At 34.5% G+C, this 19,294-nt stretch overlaps 2 protein-coding genes across 5 annotated transcripts in view; one reads left to right on the top strand and one right to left on the bottom strand.

Moving 5' to 3' along the window:
* LOC136829302 (uncharacterized) overlaps positions 1-19,294 on the top strand; it is a 516,924-nt gene that overhangs the window by 104,705 nt on the left and 392,925 nt on the right. The gene's annotated exons all lie outside the window — the stretch shown is intronic.
* Positions 12,289-19,294, bottom strand: part of LOC136829298 (uncharacterized) — a 135,893-nt gene continuing 128,887 nt past the window's right edge. Inside the window, exons 13-14 of one of the 2 annotated variants that reach the window (XR_010850348.1) lie at positions 18,313-18,664; positions 14,180-14,317 (exon numbers count right to left, since the gene is read on the bottom strand). Coding sequence is in view for 1 of the 2 variants with exons in the window: in XM_067087643.1 (XP_066943744.1) it covers positions 13,724-14,317 (594 nt within the window). In the remaining variant the exon portion in view is untranslated. Of the gene's footprint in view, positions 14,318-18,312; positions 18,665-19,294 lie in introns of both variants that reach the window. The other variant, XM_067087643.1, reaches the window with a different exon arrangement.

Consider the following 19,294-nt stretch of genomic DNA (forward strand, 5'->3'; position numbering starts at 1 on the left):
TATATATATATATATATATATATATATATATATGGTTGTACATATGTATGTGTACACACATAAGTAATTTTTGTGAATGTATAGATTTTTCAGCATACGTGTAATGGAAACTTTTCCCTATCTGCCGCCAAAGTGCTTGGCATTATTTTTGAGCCTATATTAAGAAGTTGAAAGGGGGCATTTATAGTTTAAAGTCACGGCATATATCTCTCTAATATGGTTGACAAAACAAAAGGAATCTCTCCATTAACAGACAATGGTTAAATTGTTCTCTTTTATGCTCATAACAGTTTCTATGAATATCTTATAAGTTGTGAATCATTTTTTCTTTGATCTGAAAGGCTTCATTTACATACAATTAGCTGAACTTATGAGGGTCTTCCACTTTAGAGTACCATTTCTACTAAACGACTTTTTAGTAAACTTTCATTGTTTTGTTAGTTTGTTGCTTGAGTAATTGATCTAGTTAAAACTATATATATATAGTTATACACATACATATATATACATTCACACACACACACACACACACACATATATATATATATATATATATATATATATATATATATATATATATATATATATATATATATATATATACACATACACTTGCATATGCGAGGGTCTGCCACTTCAGAGGCCTATTTCTGATAAACTGTTTTTTAGTTAACTGTTTCATTGTTTGTCAGTTTATTTATTGAGTAATTGATCTAGTTAGAACTATATATATGTATATATAATTATATATATATATATATATATATATATATATATATATATATGTGTGTGTGTGTGTGTGTGTGTATAGTTTTAACTAGATCAGTTACTCAAGAAATAAACTTGCAAAACGACGAAAGACAGTTTGCTAAAAAGCCGTTTAGCAGAAATGGTACTCTAAAGTGGGAGACCCTCATAAGTTCAGCTAATTGTATGTAAATGAAGCCTTTCAGAACAAAGAAAAAATGGTTCACAACTTGTAAGATATTCATAGCAACTGTTATGAACATAAAAGGGAAATATTTAACCATTGTCTGTTAATGGAGAGTTTCCCTTTGTTTTGTTAACCATATTACTAAGATATATGCCGTGATTTTAAACTTTAAAAGTCCCTTTCATCTTCTTCATGTAGGCCCAATCAGATATCTCTCGGGTCCAGAGATATCGGGTAGTTGATGATCCTAGTTCCTCGTTGGGTGAGTTGGTAGAGTTCTCGGCTAGCACTCTGCTAGGCCCGAGTTCGAGTCTTCGGCCGGCCAATGAAGAATTAGAGTAATTTATTTCTGGTGATAGAAATTCATTTCTCGGTATAATGTGGTTCGGATTCCACAATAAGCTATAGGACCCGTTGCTAGGTAACCAATTGGTTCTTAGCCACGTAAAATAAGTCTAACTCTTTGTATGAAGACATCCAAAAAGGGTAAGCACCCATCATTTTCCATTTCCATAGTGAATTTAATTGATGGTACTAATTGATTTAATTTGGCAAAAAAGTTATCAAATTATGTCTTGGTTCCATGTTACATTGCACAAATTATGTCCTTTAACAAACCTAAAACAACATAATTCCACATTGTAACATGGTTTATGTTGACGAATATAATTTGTGTATGATCATGGAACCAAGATGTAAATAACTTTTTGCCAAGTTAAATCAATTAGTACCATCAATTAAGTTCACTATGGAAATGGAAAATGATGGGTGCTTACCTTTTGATGTCCTCATACGAAGAAATAGTAGTGGGTTTAAATATAGTGTGTATAGAAAACCCACTAATATTTCTTCTTATATGTGCATTTCTATTCCGGACAAAGCAATAGGGTTAAAAAATCAGTGTTTTCATCTGTTTTTAATAGCATCACGGGTATGTAGCCCTGATATATTGATGAGGAAATAGATAAGATTAGGAATGCAGGCAAGAAACTGAAATATCCTGAGTGTAAAACAGTGCATTTGAAGCGGCAAAAAACACTATGTATCAAAACCAAAAAGAACCTTACAACGCAAAAAATTTGCTTGTACTGCCTTATAATAATAATATGAAAGATATCCCCCATCTTCTTAAGAATTTTGGTGTTAATGTCGCATTTAAGAATAATAAAACAATGAGAAATGTACTTATCAAGAACTCCCCTGACACTACTAAAGGGTGTGTATATAAAGTTCCATGTAAGTCTTGTGGCAACTTTTATATTGGGCCAACGGGGAAAGCACTGGAAAAAAGAATTGAACAGCATAAGAAATGTGTGAGATATGCACAGGGGAACAGTGGTATTTTTGTACATGTTAGTGAGAACAGTCATGCTATCAACTGGGAAGGGGCAAAAAGGATTGTATATTCTAATAATGCACTGGAAAGGAATGTCATTGAATCTAGCTTTATAAAAGAAAATTACAACCATAATATGAATATCAGTCAAGGGATGTAAAAAATTGATCCTTTAATATCAAAAGAAATTTGTAAATTGTTTAAATTTTAAGCTAGGCAGTAGAGATGTATGAAAATAGGATTATCATATTTAAACACAGTACGGGAGCAGTAATGCTAATGAGTTTCCAAACTCCGCCTCCCTGACACCTGTCAGGTGTGGATCTGAGGTCGCCTATGGTCGGTATGTTTATCAGTATTGTCCCCTGAGAGTATATTGTGATTTTTTTAGCCAATTGAGTTTTGAAGGCCACTCCTACCTTGACACCGGCCTGTGGGTGGATATGTCGTCTCTAACGGTTGTGTATGTTCGTCAGTACTGTTCCTGTAGTATATATATTTGTGACTTGCAATACTATGCATCAGTCCTTCGCCAATGGCTTGGAAATAAAGTCGAAACCGGTCAGGACCTACACCCCGTCTCTTATTTTTCACCTGTGGTAATGTATATATATATATATATATATATATATATATATATATATATATATATATATATATATATATATAAATATATATATATATTGTTATATATATATGTCAACACACAATCACGTGTGGAACAGAAATAAATTTCTGACTCACGTCAGAAACCCAGGTCTCTCAGGTGGAAAGCAAGAACCACTGGGCCATACAAGTCAAAAGTTGGAACCTGAGAGACCTGGGTTCGATCCCGAATAAAATTTATTTCTGTTCCACACGTGATTGTTAAGAACAAATTTTCTTTTGTTGTCTATTGGGTCATTGCTGAGTCAGGAAGTTGGGGAAAACTCGCTGGTATGCAAGCAGTTAGCTTGCCCAGGTAATAATTGCTCTTCCAACTTCTTTTGACTTGTATGGCCCAGTACCACCTGAGAGACCTGACGTGAGTCAGAGCTGAGTTAAGAACAATTTTCTTTTACTGAATTCTCTGATAATCTACCACCTTTCAGCCTGATTACTTTATTAGTCTGATCCCCTAAACCATATGGCCCCTAAGTTCTCTCTCTCTCTCTCTCTCTCTCTCTCTCTCTCTCTCTCTCTCTCTGTCAGTTCGAGAATCAAATTATCACGATATTGCATATTGCGATCTCTTTCTCTTTTTCACCTTTAATACTCCATATAAATGGTCAAACTAGTGTTCTGGCGATTCCAGCTTGACATTTCGTAGGAAGGTATATTTACACTTGAGCGCCTTTCAATAAACATAATACTTGTTGGTAACTTTGTTAGGATATAAACTTCTTTAAAGTAAAAGCCTACATACAATTTCCTCCCAAAGTATAATTCACGATATTTAATTTCTTATGTGCCTGATGCATCTGCATCTAAGGTTTGCATTTCACATTATGTATATATATATATATATATATATATATATATATATATATATATATATATATATATATATATATATATATATATATATATATATATATATATATCTGTGTGTGTGTGTATCATGAATTAATTTTGAACTTTTAGTTTTACAAATAAGCTATGTATTGCAGCTCATGGAACGGACCATATAAATAAGTATATATATTATATGTTAAATAATTATATATATATATATATATATATATAATATATATATATATATATATATATATATATATATATATACATACAGTATATGTATATTCATCATAGGATCTCAAATCACGGAGATTTTAGGAAAATGTATACATGCTTCCATTTTCAGATCTCGAACGAAAAAACGGTAAACTAGTTCACTGTTACATTCGGTATTGCAGTTATCCCTAGTGGGTAACGCCCTCCTAAAAATTATACTAATTATTGTTATTAATCCTATAACGAAAGGTTATATATGTAGAATGATTCTCTTATCTCTTATACTCTTCACGATGCGTAAGTCGGTAATGTAGAAATATAGAAATAAGATATTGGAATTACTGAAACATATGAAAACCTAGCCTACGGCTTGGATTTTAAGATATGGTAGGCGTATTCGTGATGACGGATGATGTAAAAGAGTCATAAACAATCAGCTGATTCCCGTTCCTCCAACTCCAACTCCATTCCAGATATAGAAGCAGATTATAATGGAGGAAGGAAATGGCTGAAATCGTCGTGAACTGACAGCTGGAACAAATGTTCATAACGACCCATTACTGAAATTGCTTATTTCGACCCAATTCCGTTTAAATTCCATCCGGGAAAAGGAGACTATTGGTTATCCATTATTATGTTGAGACGTTTTTTCAACTAACGTATTTTTACTATTATGCAACCATAAAAGTTTCAAAAGCAGCAGTTTAAACATATAGTTCCTGTAGGAAGATATATAAATATATCGAATAATTATTTAAAAACAGGCACTAGTTATTTTCACCATTTTCAACCTCTGTATCAGTTGCTAATTTGTTTTACTTGCACTTTATCAGAAAACCAACGAACGTATTTCTGATCATTTGTTTACATATATATTTTATTTGGAAAGGAAAATGTGTCATTCTATTTAGAAAGGAAAACGTTTTGTCCTGTTTAGAAAAGAAGAGGTGTTAGCGCTCTCTTTGGCACTCATCAGCTATCGTTTTAATTAATGTCGCATCGTAGTTTACATACACCGTTCTCAAAGTCAGAAAATATTTCTCAGGAAATGACGTATTTCCTTGCAACATAATCATCTAGGGAGGTCGTTTTGCCTCTCATTGTGTGACGAACGAAGCCTTTCCATCAAGAGAAGCGCTTGTTTAGATTTCTTGAACCTTGTCATCGAATTGTGTTGGGAAATTTTTTAATCTTGTATTGATTTGCGCCTAGTTTTCTTTAACCTCTCCCACCAGGAAGAAATAAGTTGAGCGCTTGGTTTTATTGGTAAAATAAGGCTCTGAAGAATAGTTATATTCTTTATTTTTTTGCCTGGTAATAATAATTAACATGATTATATTATCGAAACAAGCATTGATAGCTGAGAGATAAATTTCGATTCATTTACGAAATTTAGAGCCAGGAATGAAGAAATAAGTTCAGATACCTCAGTTCGTGTACTGTTTATCTGCTTGCGATTTTATTCCACTTTGACTGCTTCTGTCCGTTCACTTGAATAACCTCCTTTGTAAACAGAAAATTCTATATATATAGATGAAAGATTACATTTTTTCAGGTGATTGAAACTTTTGCATATTGAGCCTTTCAAAAGAAGGAAATTAGGTCGCTTTCCAGACATATATAATGACATTGTATGATTATAGAAATAATTGTATACAAGTTTAGTAATGCTGTTAAAGTCAGCATATACTTATAATTTCCGTATTAGTCTAGAAAAATCTTAATCAAGTTTTTTCCTTATTTCCAACCATCCGATGACTTGTGAACCCCCCCTTAACCCCCCTTCCTCCCCCACCTTCCACTTGCCCAGAAAACTTACTTAGGTACAGACACCTTTCGATTACGTATTTCCTTCCACATATCGACATTAAACATAACAATTAAAGCTAACAAGTGCAACATTTTCCACTCAGCAACAACAACGGGCAGAGGGTGCAAGGTTACAATGGAACGATGCCAGAAACCAAGACAATTAAAAATCGTATGCCAGAACGAGGAGTGGCTGCCAAATGGACGTCCTAGTAGATGACATTAACAAAAAGGAGCCACTCGGGCCCTTTTCCTCTGCGACAATCATTGGAGAATTTCCTTCATTTGAAGGCGGTTGCACAGCACTTGGTGCTGTAAAGTAGTATTGTATGTCAAATGACCAGAACTTTCTTCTTTATTTCGACTAACCTCTGAATATGAGGCAGACTGTCCCAAAAATGGGAACACATATCGGACGCTTGAGTAAATATAGTCGCTTAACATGGAAAGTAATCAAGAAAAATCCATAGATGTTAATTATGAATAAAACTATTAACCTTTTATACTTTTTTATCCCCTGTCATAACATCTAAATGCAGGTTATGTATCATGTTTAAGGCACTGCAGTTTTAATATTTTTAAATAAAATCGTAACCCGGAAAACACAATATATATCGACTCCAATGCGTGGATTCAATTTTCATTTATTTAGGAATGGCGTTTCCTAATCAATGATCAGAATGAAAAAATACCCTCTGGTATCAAATACTATTTTTAGCGTGAATGTAAGGAATTTAATTTCTTGTTGTTTGTTTTGATTTCTTTCTGTTTTGCTTTAAAGCACGGTTGACATTCAACACAGGTAGGGTATACGCAATGATGTCTCTTAAACTGTGAATAAAAACATTAGAAATTTGGGAAATTGACAGTTATCACTTCTAACTATTCCAGGCTATGTGAGGAATATTATAAAGAAATTTCCACGTGCCCTTGTACTCACTAATCAACCTCTTGTTAAAGCTACTAATTTTTATTTCTGTTGTGTTTACCTGAAATTTCTAGAAGCAACAAGGCAGTACTACTGCCTTAACAAAGAGGTGATTTCACAAATCACTCGTGCCTTTCCACAGCACATCTTTGGTAACAGGAATATCAGACCGCGGCATTCATGTTTTCCAGATAAAAGTCACAATATCTTAGTGTTGTACTTGTATGTATTCGTAGGTGGTTAAGAAAATGCACAATAATATATTTCTCTTTAGCTTTTTGGACAGTATTGCAAAAATGTTTAATTATAGCATTCACAACGTTTTTAGCCAGTCAGTCAGTGTCATGTTATTATGGGAAAACATTTTTACAGAAACTCGGAATTGGAGTTCTTGCTTAGGTTTTTATTTTTGGAACTGATCATTTTCCGTCTACCTGTTCATAGTTTACAAATTAAACTGGAATAAATTCTTTCGTAAAATGAAATATCAACAATCTCAACACGAGCAATTAAACCCTTTAACAGATTAACAACATTCATAGTAAATAGCACGTAGACTTTATTTCAGTTTTTCAACGATTGCGATTATGTTTCTGTTGCAGGGCTGGGGATAGAAAAGAACATTGCACTAAATACCAGTATAATATAATGTGAAATTTGGAGTACATATAAAAAAAATTCCGCTCAAACGCATGTAATCATGATGTTCTGTGCCTATGTGATATTACATTCTAAGCTTTTCAATAAATCAATTATTAAACAGGAGAATGACCAGTGAAATCCCTGTCCTAGAAGGTAGATGTTGGAAATGGAATTATATCACATCGAAAGAAGTCTCTCTCTCTCTCTCTCTCTCTCTCTCTCTCTCTCTCTCTCTCTCTCTCTCTCTGTCACGCGCACACACACCCATAAATTATTCACCAAGAAACTGTCCACCTGATAAATTTCACATTTCCCTACTCGTTGCGTTAAGGTTCGGTGACTGCCGTTTCCATCATCAGTGAGAAAGTTTATATAAAGTTTTAATGACGGCAAACCTTTCAAGATTAATCTGCCTCCCATAAGAGGCGTGGCGCCTGAAAAATAGGATAGAATGACAAGGGGCATGTACTCGTCTAGGCTTCTAATTTAGAAATTTTATTTCCCATGCCTTAGTTATTTAAAAACTTCACCATCACAGGAGGAATCTTCCACATAGGAGCACTTCCATAGCAAAGCGGCTGTTCACTCGTTGGCATATCAGTTACCTAGGATTCATTCAACTGGTTTCTATGCATTGACGGCTTTTCTAGAGTAAGAAAAACTAAAGGAGACGAAAAACCGATCGTTTTTATAATAAATAAATAAATGTTCTGGTTTTCGGGATGAACTACTACAAACCATCGATGGCTTCGTAAGTAGACATGAAAATAAAATGAATTATATGGATAACAGATTTTTTTTATTTTTTTTATTTTGTGGCGATAAATGACAAATTTTTAATATCTTGAAATACTGTATTTCACTTTTATGTCAACCAATTTTCGATAGGGTTTTTGGATAATCCAAGAATGGCAACATGTTCCATTGATGAAATGGCAGCATCTTCCATTAATATGCATAAATGGAAGTCCATGATAATCACCGTCTTGGGAAATACAGCGAGCTGAAGAAGATATAAATAGACACGTTGAGGATTCAGACAAAATATGAAAACAGTGTTCTCAAAACGTATAACTTGAAATTAATTTCACGAAGCCCTGCGAATTAAAATGGATGGATCACAGCTTGTAAAGGGGACAAAATCTAGAGAACACACAGGCCAAATGCTTTTTCGAGGTGTGTCTTACTTATTCATCAATGGAAGATGCTGTCATTCTTTCGATTATCCAGAAATAATATTTTATATATATATATATATATATATATATATATATATATATATATATATATATATATATATATATATATATATATATATAAATTCATATAATTTTTATAAATTCAGTTAATTTTTTGTTATTAATTTTTAATTTTCCAAATGGCATGGATTATACTGTATAAGAAATGACAATTTGATAAATAATGTTGATGTAAATCAGTCAAATTCGTTTGTGTTTATCAATAAGATTTAAAGATCTCTTATTTGTTGCCCCCGGAATCTTCCAGGTTCTCGTGGCTTTTTTTCAAGTTTTGCTGTACTGCATTCATACCCCAACTCCCCATGCCCATTTTTGTTTGCTTTCTACATTTTATAACCTCTCAACATAACATCTTTACTACGTCTTCGTAGTAATTTTAGTCTTGAAGGAAGAAGAAGGTATATCTGTCTCAAACTTGTATTCACTTATAAGTAAATCTTCAGGTTTAGAAATCGCTTTGATATTGTATATTTATGCTTTCTAGAATTAGCCTCTTTTCTTAGAGGTAGAGAGTGTTTCCAGTAGCACTAACTTTACTTTTGCTGTATAATATGTACTCACTCGTAGTTATATAGACCATTTGTAGCATCTCTCTCTCTCTCTCTCTCTCTCTCTCTCTCTCTCTCTCTCTCTCTCTCTCTCTCTCTCTCTCTCTCTCTCGTCGTCAGCAGCCATATCCATTGAGGAAACACATACCATTGCGGAGTTGATCCCAGAACGGATTCTAGTGTCCCACGTAAATGCTACGTCCTTGTTAGTGAAAGGGACTTTGACGCTGCAATAGCTGACGATGAATTGCTGCAATAGCTCGCGATGAATTGCCAGTGTGATACACATAGAATCACTGCCCGAAAACAGGTTCCCGTCATTCATGTGATTTTTTGCCAATAATAAAAGTGATATACCTTACCCTAGCTCCTTGCTGTACGCAAGTGAAGAATGCCGGTAGAGTAGAGATGCTGTAGAACAAGAAAACGAGTAATAATATTAACATAAAGATAATCTATGGAGTTTTCCTATTATAATGACGATTGGTTTGGCTAACGGTGCTAATCAGCATTCACAAGAAACTCAAGTCAGCAGAGAAGTCGTACTGCTAATGATAGAAGCCCATGCAAGGGAAATGGGGAAGTGATTAGAGATGAAAAAAACATGGGACAGAACAGGAAAAACTAAATAAAGAGAAATAATAAAACAAGTAGTGACAGTAAAACAACATATCCAGACTCAGCAGTAGGCCTTTCGAACTTGCGGTACAGTCTGACATCATTGGCTGACTTCCTCCGGTGGGTCTCTCTATATTAATCAACCATAAGCTTCAGTTACCATTCATCTAAATGCGCCATTTTTTTTTTCTTTTATAAATCTCTACGATCAGTTCATAATCACTGCATTCATTTCATGTCAGTTCTTTTTTAAATCAATTGTATATGTCTATATTGTTAGCACATCAGCTATCACAATTAAACTCTTTAGCGTGATTTTCTCTACAATAGGAAAATTGATTTATATATATCTTTTTTTGAAAGAACGTCTTTTGGTAAAATGGAAGGTTAATAAGCAGAGAACTATTTGTTCTGCATTTTTGCTTGAATTTAGATCATAACCTCTTTTTGCTCTGGATGTTTTTTACATAAAAACGTTTATTTTTTTAAAATTAAATGCATGAAGTATATATGATGTAAAGATATGCTTCATACCGCGTATACTGCGCTTTGTCCGTCTACCCTCAAAATATGTCACTATGGGAGAGAGAAAAGCAAACGAAGGCATAGGAAAGATTTCTTCTGTCGAAGTCGGAGAAAGAGAAAATTTAAGGAATGATCACCAAGTGAAAAAGTATTTTAATTAGAACTGCAAAGTCTTAACTTGGTGCAATATTTTTGTCGCTGTATCTCTAAGGAAAAGCAGTTGGACGAGAAAAATAATTGTAAGTCGTCTCATTTACATCATTAGCGACTGAGTCACGCCAGGGAGTGTCACATACAGATCAGGGTATTAGAATCCCACTGAGCTTTATTGACCAGAACTTTTGAGGAAAAGTTTTACACAATTATTCAAGTCTTTGTCCTCATGGGATAGGAAAACGGTACATTTACAAGCACATCTTTATTTGTCTTCATTACAACATGAATACGTTTGCTGACGTTGTTGATAATTACAACATTTTTAGCTTAGAAAATACTAAACACAGCAGAACAGCTAACACTGGCATTCCCGTCAACTAAGAATGCTTATTCTATTATATATGAACATCTTGATAGCGTGAGTCGCACATTAATACAGGAATTTGTAACCAGTAAGCCATTGTCTTACAAAAAATATATATATTTTTTTTAATTGTCTCCTAAAGAAGTGAATAACTTTAATGAAATGTTTTAATTCCTATTCTATATACAAGATATCAGATTACACGAATAACACAGAAATGATTTAGCTCCTGATCCTTCATTATCCTTGAACACTAGATGATATCTTTACGTAAACGAGCAACAAACCAGATGGTATATTTAAAGGTTATAACTTTGAAAATTTGAACATAACGCCAATAGCTAGCAAGACAACATGAAGGAGGACAGCCATTTCTTAGTATAATAATTCAAAGTTTCATTCGGAAAATATTGAGAATTAAAAGGAGCGCTGATAGGAAAAAGGCCTCACCCCAAGAGCCCCCTTACAATGAACGCTCCCTGTAAACAAGTGGATTTCGAATGTAAGATTCTAGAAAGGAGAACAAAGGAAATCTTTCGACTTGTAGAGCAGTTAAGCCCAGTGACTCGAGAATAAATTTTATTCGGAGTCACAGCTAGATCAAAAATATATAATTATTATATATATTTTTTTTCAGATTTTTATATCTCGGCACTTATCAAAGGAAATAGGTTTTTTGTCTTTTGAGTACTTCAAAATATAATTTTACTTAACTAAAACGATGGTTTAGAGATTTAAATCGATTGAAGTTTAAACAGTAACAATAATACCAATGGAAATACATGAAATACAAGCACAGAGAGTGACTCCACACCAAAGAATCACAAAATTGTTACCTACTTTATCGTACAAAACGGAAATCTCTCTCCTAAAATCAATATGAGAATTACGACAGAAAACATCGCGATTTAAACACTACAGACCTACAGTAGAATTTTACTCTTCAGAAGTGTATTTAGTGGCACAAATATTAAAACGAGTGAGATGCTTGCAAGGGAATGATAAGGACACGATCATACATTAAGAAATAGGGTTTGAAACAGCAGATTGTTAGAAATCATTAGTAATTTACATAAATACTGTACATACATACATGTTCTGTATATATATATAATATATATATGTATATATATAATATATGTATATATACATACTGTATATGTGTGTATATAGATACATTATATATAAATCATATAATCTATATATATACATACATACATACATATATATATGTGTGTGAATGTGCGTGAGTGCATGCGTAAGAACATATGGTTTACCCGTTGAAGTTTATCTTTAATTTTAAACAAGTCTGAATACATGTATTGGTCGTTATGCACACTCAACACACGCACGTATATTATATATATATATATATATATATATATATATATATATATATATATATATATATATATATATATATATATATATATATATATATATATATAATCTGGTTATGTTGTCGTTTCTAGAAAACCTCAATCTAAGGAGGAACAGGATAGCCAGGAGACGTGGTAACATTGCAGACATTATTATTTCTTCAATCTTAGCAGATGCAAAGCCGAGCTTTCTGGAATACATAACTTTCCCCATCATCAGGGTCACTTATCTATATAATGACATAAAAAATAAAAAGAAACAGTAAGGAAACTATACTGATTTAATAGATCTAAAAGTATTAAAACAGCTATAATTGACAACACTTTAAAATATACATAATAATATAAAGTAAAAAAAAAAAGTCTAAAAACGAAAGTTAACTGCAAATCAAAACTTTTTATTTTTGATGTCATTATATAGATAAGTGACCCTGATGATGGGAAAAGTTACATATTCCCGATAGCTCGACTGTGCCTCTGTAATGATTTAAAAAATAATAATGTCTGCTGGCTATCCTGTTCCTCTCTCTCTCTCTCTCTCTCTCTCTCTCTCTCTCTCTCTCTCTCTCTCTCTCTCTCTCTCTCTCTCTCTCTGTCATTAAGGTGAAAATATTCACATGAGAAATGAAAGATTTGATGTTTAAAATGATAATTTATGGGGGCCGGTGGGAAAGCGACGCTGTGGTACTGAATTAATGAGTGTAGCAGACGATGTACCATTAGTCATATCCTTTATGAATAAGGTTGCGTAATTACTAAATCATTTGTTTCATTTTTGCTGATTTTATCCCTAAATCTTTCTGAAACTCATTATACTTGATTCGGGAACATTATTATTTTAGGCGTGAGATCTAATGATTTGAATATTGCAAACTCATTTCAGTTAATCTTATGCGTGTCGTGTTTATAAAGAAATGCGGATATGTTCACCCTCGTGTACTTAAATATATTTTAGATTGTTTTGACTTAACGCTATTCAGACTAGGTTACAGAAACAAGAATAAGATTAGCAAAACAATGAAGCTATTTACTTGCTGAGTAAATATTGGGAATATTTAAGTATGACGTCCTTTGTGTAATGAAAATTGGCATGAAATTAAATATTTACTAGAGAGAGCAATATTCGTAGAAAAAAAAAATAGTAAAATAGGGCAAAAATTCCAAGCAAATGATAGAAAGGAGAAACGGTCAGCCCAGTGGGCGCACGAAAGAAATATAGCATTCATTGTAATAAAACAGAAAATTTATTATAAATGCACACGGTGTTTATTGTTTTCATCTTGTTTGTGTTCTTGCTATTTTTTCCGGGTATGGTTATTGACATTCTTAATATATCTTTATGAGAATCGGATGACTGGTCTTTTTTCTGAAGTGAAACATTCAGAATATGAAAACCCAAATCGATTTAGGAACACACGAGTGATATTAGTATGAGAAAAAGTTTCCAAGCAGTATTTCTCTCCACTGGATTTTTCTCAAAACACATATCACAAACTGTTTTTAATCGAGATTTTATTCTTTACTAATCCAGTCACTGTTGGGTTGCCCTTTCATGTTTATACTAACAGAAGATCCGTTATCGTCTTTTCGAAACACCACTGCTAGCTGGGATTCTCCTTTATCTCTCTCCGCCTCATTTCTGCAGTTAGGGATATTGTCTTCTATTTCCTCCAGAAGACTGGGAGATCGCGACACAGAGTTAGAATCCAGATTGAGCGTTGAATTCCTACTGGATAAAGCTCTCTCACTTCCTGCGGCATTCATCCTCTCGCCGGTAACCTTTGGCGACCTGCGAACTGCAGAGGTGAGAGGCATCCCTCCGTAATCGGCGTTGGAGGTTGGAAGGGGCAGCTGAGAGATACTGGTTCTGGAACCCCTCAGAGTGAGCATCTGAGAATTAGCACCGCTGTTACTTCTCCGGACAATCTGGGAGTTAGCACATATAGACACAATGGACGAGTTTCGCCGGGCTGGGCTCGGGTCCAGAAGCGTCGTCTGGACGGTTGAGCAGCTGCGGCTTCGCACAGCTAGCGACCCGCGGTAGCTGCCCCTCGGGGCACGGCGCTCCTGGAGTCTCACCCAAGACCTCCGGAGTAGAGTTTTCACCTGTTGCGGTATGCGAAGAGAAAGGTGTTAATTACAGTTTAGATGATTAGCCTCTGACATAGAATATTGAAATTTCCCATTGCAAAATTTGGTTGGGTACCTGTACAAAGTGTGTGTGAAGTTTATGTGGATTTTGTCGATACTGCTGTAAAAGTGTATTATTTACAGAAACATGAAAAATATGGCGTTGGAAAATTCTGTTAAAGATAATTTATGTATTCGTCACCCTCTAGCATTCCTCATAATTATTGAAAGTGCAGTCTTGTCGCTATAGGTGAAATTAGGCTTACCATGCCCAGCTTTCAGTCAGTATATGAATCTGTTAACAATCCTGTAATGACGAAGACAATCCAGTTCAAATTCATTTGTTAACTTTTGAGTAATAAAACTCGTACCCTTATTGTTACCAAGAGTTCATTTCGTAACCATCAAATATAAACGTATAATTATATTAAAATAATTACATTCCATTTACATTCCTTGCATGGCAATTGCAAAATACTTACTTTTGTAGATCAATTAATATACTCTTCATTCGAATTTGAAATTTCGCGCAAAACTTTTATGTCGGTTGTCCAAAGTAAGATGATTAATTTCATTTCTCCTCAGAGTGGATTGCTGTGTCTTATTTCCTTAGTCCATCTCGGAACGAGCGTCCCTTAATTTTTGTTGTATCTACCAAGTTTCTTTTACTAATTTTCGTGTATGGCAAAACGAACTAACTTCAATTTCTGAAGAAACCCGGTAGTTTTTTCTCATGTGTTTTCTTTCTCCATTTATTAGCGTTTATGTTTCGGTATCGCCCTGTACAGCTTATGGCCTCATATGGGTGTTCCATATGAAATATTGCATATTTTCAACTGTGATTGCAATCTCTCTTATACGATTACTTTGTTTTTCTTTCAAAAGTCGACATTAAATCATTCACAGGTACATTTTTAAGATGATATGAAAACCTTTTGTCTGACGAGTTCCACTAGTCTTATTATTTTCCCCTTAATACAAAAAGAACTATATTTATAATTGTTCTGTGGAGGAGAGATATCGTGGAACTTTTTTCTTCTATTGGGGCTTAAACTCCGTAGACTTTGTGATACAATTAGTTTCCACTTTTATATGATAATTATTGTCTTCATTTTCTCAGTGAGTCACTCTACAGATCCATGTTCATTTGCATTAGTTATTCCTTTTATTCACTTCAGAACCATTTTTACCGTTCCAAATCAGATTGTTTGGAATGAAATTGTATTCTATTCCAGACTCTTCAGCATTCTGATAATCGCAATGTTTGTCAATTGCGGATTCACGAAGTTATCTCCTGTACACTGGTTAATCATTTGGAGAAGTAGCCTTACATGAATTCGTGTTGGTATTGACCTTAATTTAGATATTACAGTTCTATTTCAGACCTCGTGAATGTAATATATATATATATATATATATATATATATATATATATATATATATATATATATATATATATATATATATATATATATATATATATATATATATATACACATACTGTATATATTTATAAATCAAGAGGCATCTCAGTTCTCTTAACTAGACCTGGCATGAAGGGAAAACTTCCATTGAAATTACAAGCTCTGGACTTGAAGGGTTATAGGTTATAAGTTCGGAAAAATAATAAAAAAAAAAGCATTCCAAAGCTTGTAAAACGGTAACGTGGGCACTTATTGAATTCGTGAGAATAAGTGCGAATTTAATTAGATGACAGAACCTTGGTCCAAGAAAGGGGGAAAACCATCAGGGATTGTAGAGGACACTGCGGAGGTCTGTTAATAACATTAAAAGACAAAAAAAGGATTTAGTAGAAATTTAATGAGCCCTGCTGAAAGGCTATATACCACTACAGTCAGTGTTACTCAAGCGGTGCGCAGTAGGCATAATTATCAAAGGGTGTTTGTTGCATGCCTGTTGCTAGCTGAACTAACTTTTACCTTACCTCTTTTCCTCCATCTTGCTGCCTATCCTCTCTATTATTTTTTTAGTGCAGATATGGGATTTTATCCCTGTTTCAACTTTAGATCCGTGGAATTCATCTCACTGTTTTTCTGCATCTTTTATCATGCTATCCAACCAAACCAACTCTCTCTTTTCACTGTCTCAAATACTGAAGCCTTTTAGCCTAAATGTCATGGCTCTTCCTTCATTTATTATATACTCGTACCTAACCAAAACCCTTTAGAAAGCGGAAGCAGAAGCCGGAGAATTCATTGTTTGCTGGCATAGAGATGATCAGATATATATATATATATATATATATATATATATATATATATATATATATATATATATATATATATATATATATACATACTGTATATATATATATATTCATACTAGCTGACCAACCCGGTGCTGCCAGGGAAAACTGAATGACAATCTACGTGTAGGGGGAGGGAAAAGGGAGGGGGGGAGGGGTTTGTGTCAACCGTCCGACTGACAGTTCTACTTTTTTCGTACGCACATTCACCCCCCCGAACAGTGGTGGGTGAACTGACAGGAATTACTGTGCTGTCTGTCCCTTTTATCCAGGTATTACTTTTCTGTCTTTCCCATTTATCCAGGTATTACTGTGATGACTGTCCCTTTTATCCAGAAATTTCTGTGCTGGCTGTCCCTTTCATCCAGGTATTACAGTGGTATCTGTCCCTTTTATCCAGTTATTACTGAGCTGTCTGTCCCCTTTATCCAGGTATTACTGCGGTGACTGTCCCTTTTATCCAGAAATTTCTGTGCTGTCTATCCCTTTCATCCAGGTATTACAGTGGTATCTGTCCCTTTTATCCAGTTATTACTGTGCTGTTTGTCCTCTTTATCCAGGTATTACTGCGGTGACTGTCCCTTTTATCCAGAAATTACTGTGCTGTCTATCCCTTTTATCCAGGTATTACTGTGGTATGTGTTCCTTTTATCCAGTTATTACTGTGCTGTTTGTCCCCTTTATCCAGGTATTACTGCAGTGACTGTCCCTTTTATCCAGTTATTACTGAGCTGTCTGTCCCCTTTATCCAGGCATTACTGCGAAGCTGTCCTTTTATCCAGTTATTACTGTGCTATCTATCCCTTTTATCCAGGTATTACTGCAGTGACTGTCCCTTTTATCCAGTTATTACTGTGCTGTCTGTCCCCTTTATCCAGGTATTACTGTGGTGACTGTCCCTTTTATCCAGGCGTTACTGTGGTGACTGTCCCTTTTACCCAGGTATTACTGTGATGACTGTTCCTTTTATCAAGATACTGCTGTGCTGTCTGTCCCTTTTATCCAGGTATTACTGTGGTGACTGTCCCTTTTATTCAGATATTACTGTGCTGTTTGTCTCTTTTATGCAGGTAGTACTCTGGTTACTGAAAAGCATTTTCAATAATATATTTCTATGGTCTCGAGTGCATGAAATGAGATATGATAAATCCGTAAAGTTTATTCACCGCATAAGTTACAAAGGAAGGGGGCGGGGGCTCGGGTTTGAAACCTACCCTATTATCTAAGTTGGGTCAAATGATGGCCACGTGCCGTATTTTATCTAGATTGGCCAAGCGGTTCGGATTTTTGTAGCGCACAAAGTTACAAACTTACATAAAAACTAACATACAAGCATACAGTACAAACATTCACTTTTATTATATATATATATATATATATATATATATATATATATATATATACATATACATACACACACATACATAATATATACATATATATATATATATGTATTCATACATATACATATATATACGGTTTGTGCATGTGCGTATTTGTGCTTGCAGCTGTGCTCATATTTATAAGGGTGTGTGTATACTTACAACACAGTCTCGAATTCACATGAAGGTACCTTGTATAGCTTCGTGTGATATATCTTACATAGCGTATTATTAAAGCAAGTCACGAAATGCTTTTTCAATAACAGACATTCATGATATAAGCTTTTACAGTTGTGAATGTACAAAATATGCAGAAGACCTACGTGTAGGGAGTTCTGGAGGCTGTAAAACTAAGGGAGCATTTGGAAGACTTGGTAGGTTCTATGCTTGTGGAAGTTGATGCTGCTGTTGTTGTAGTTGTTGCTGTTGGTGGTGTTGTTGCAAGTGAAGCATGTGTTCCGGAACAAGAGAGAATTCCGAATTGATCTCGTTTCCCACCCTCGACCCTCTTCTTCCTTCTCCTTCTCCTCTTAATCCTACTCCTCCTTCTGATTCACCTACTCCACCTCCTCTTCTACTTCCACCTCCTCCACTAATTCCTCCTCTCGTGTTGCGCCTTCCCAACGTCCTCTGCAGTTTATAGCGCTGGATGGACCTCCATAAGAGCGCCAAAACCTGCCGGAGACATTCAGGAAGAAGGAAATGTCAGGAAGAATTTTTGGAGTGGTCATCCCCTCTGCAAAACCCTCCCTTACTTTCGCCCTATCTGATATATATTGCTCTAAGATCAGGGGACCTCAAGGAGGATTCGTGGCCTCTGAATGGTCGTGTTGCAACTTCAATTCATTTTCCTCGTAACTGTGTATGTCTGTGTCATGTTTGTGGGGTACATTTTCACTTAGCATATCATTCAGTACCCAGGAAAGTGATTCGAATAAGTATGTCGAAATAATGTAGCATTGAGAATATGTTTTACTTAGTACTCACAAAAATGGAAGAAAAATTAATTACCGATGGTTTAACAAAAGCTTACCTCGCCAGAGATTGAGGCATATTTTGTATTCTGCCAACATTAATTAGATAAATAGTAAGAGAATTAAAAGATATTTATTTGGAATAAAGCGACAAAGATAAACTTACTCTCTAATACAAAGAAATATTGGAATTAGGAAAGTTTTCTGTTTAGAAAGACTAATGATTTCAGGAGTTAGTCACTATATTATTTAATCCAAGATCATTGTGTATTGATTTAATGAGACAATCTGTAGTCCTGTTTATTTAATTTTAGTTGCTCTTCTACATTAT

The sequence above is a fragment of the Macrobrachium rosenbergii genome, chromosome 44 (assembly GCF_040412425.1).
Source record: "Macrobrachium rosenbergii isolate ZJJX-2024 chromosome 44, ASM4041242v1, whole genome shotgun sequence".
Lineage (NCBI taxonomy): Eukaryota > Metazoa > Arthropoda > Malacostraca > Decapoda > Palaemonidae > Macrobrachium > Macrobrachium rosenbergii.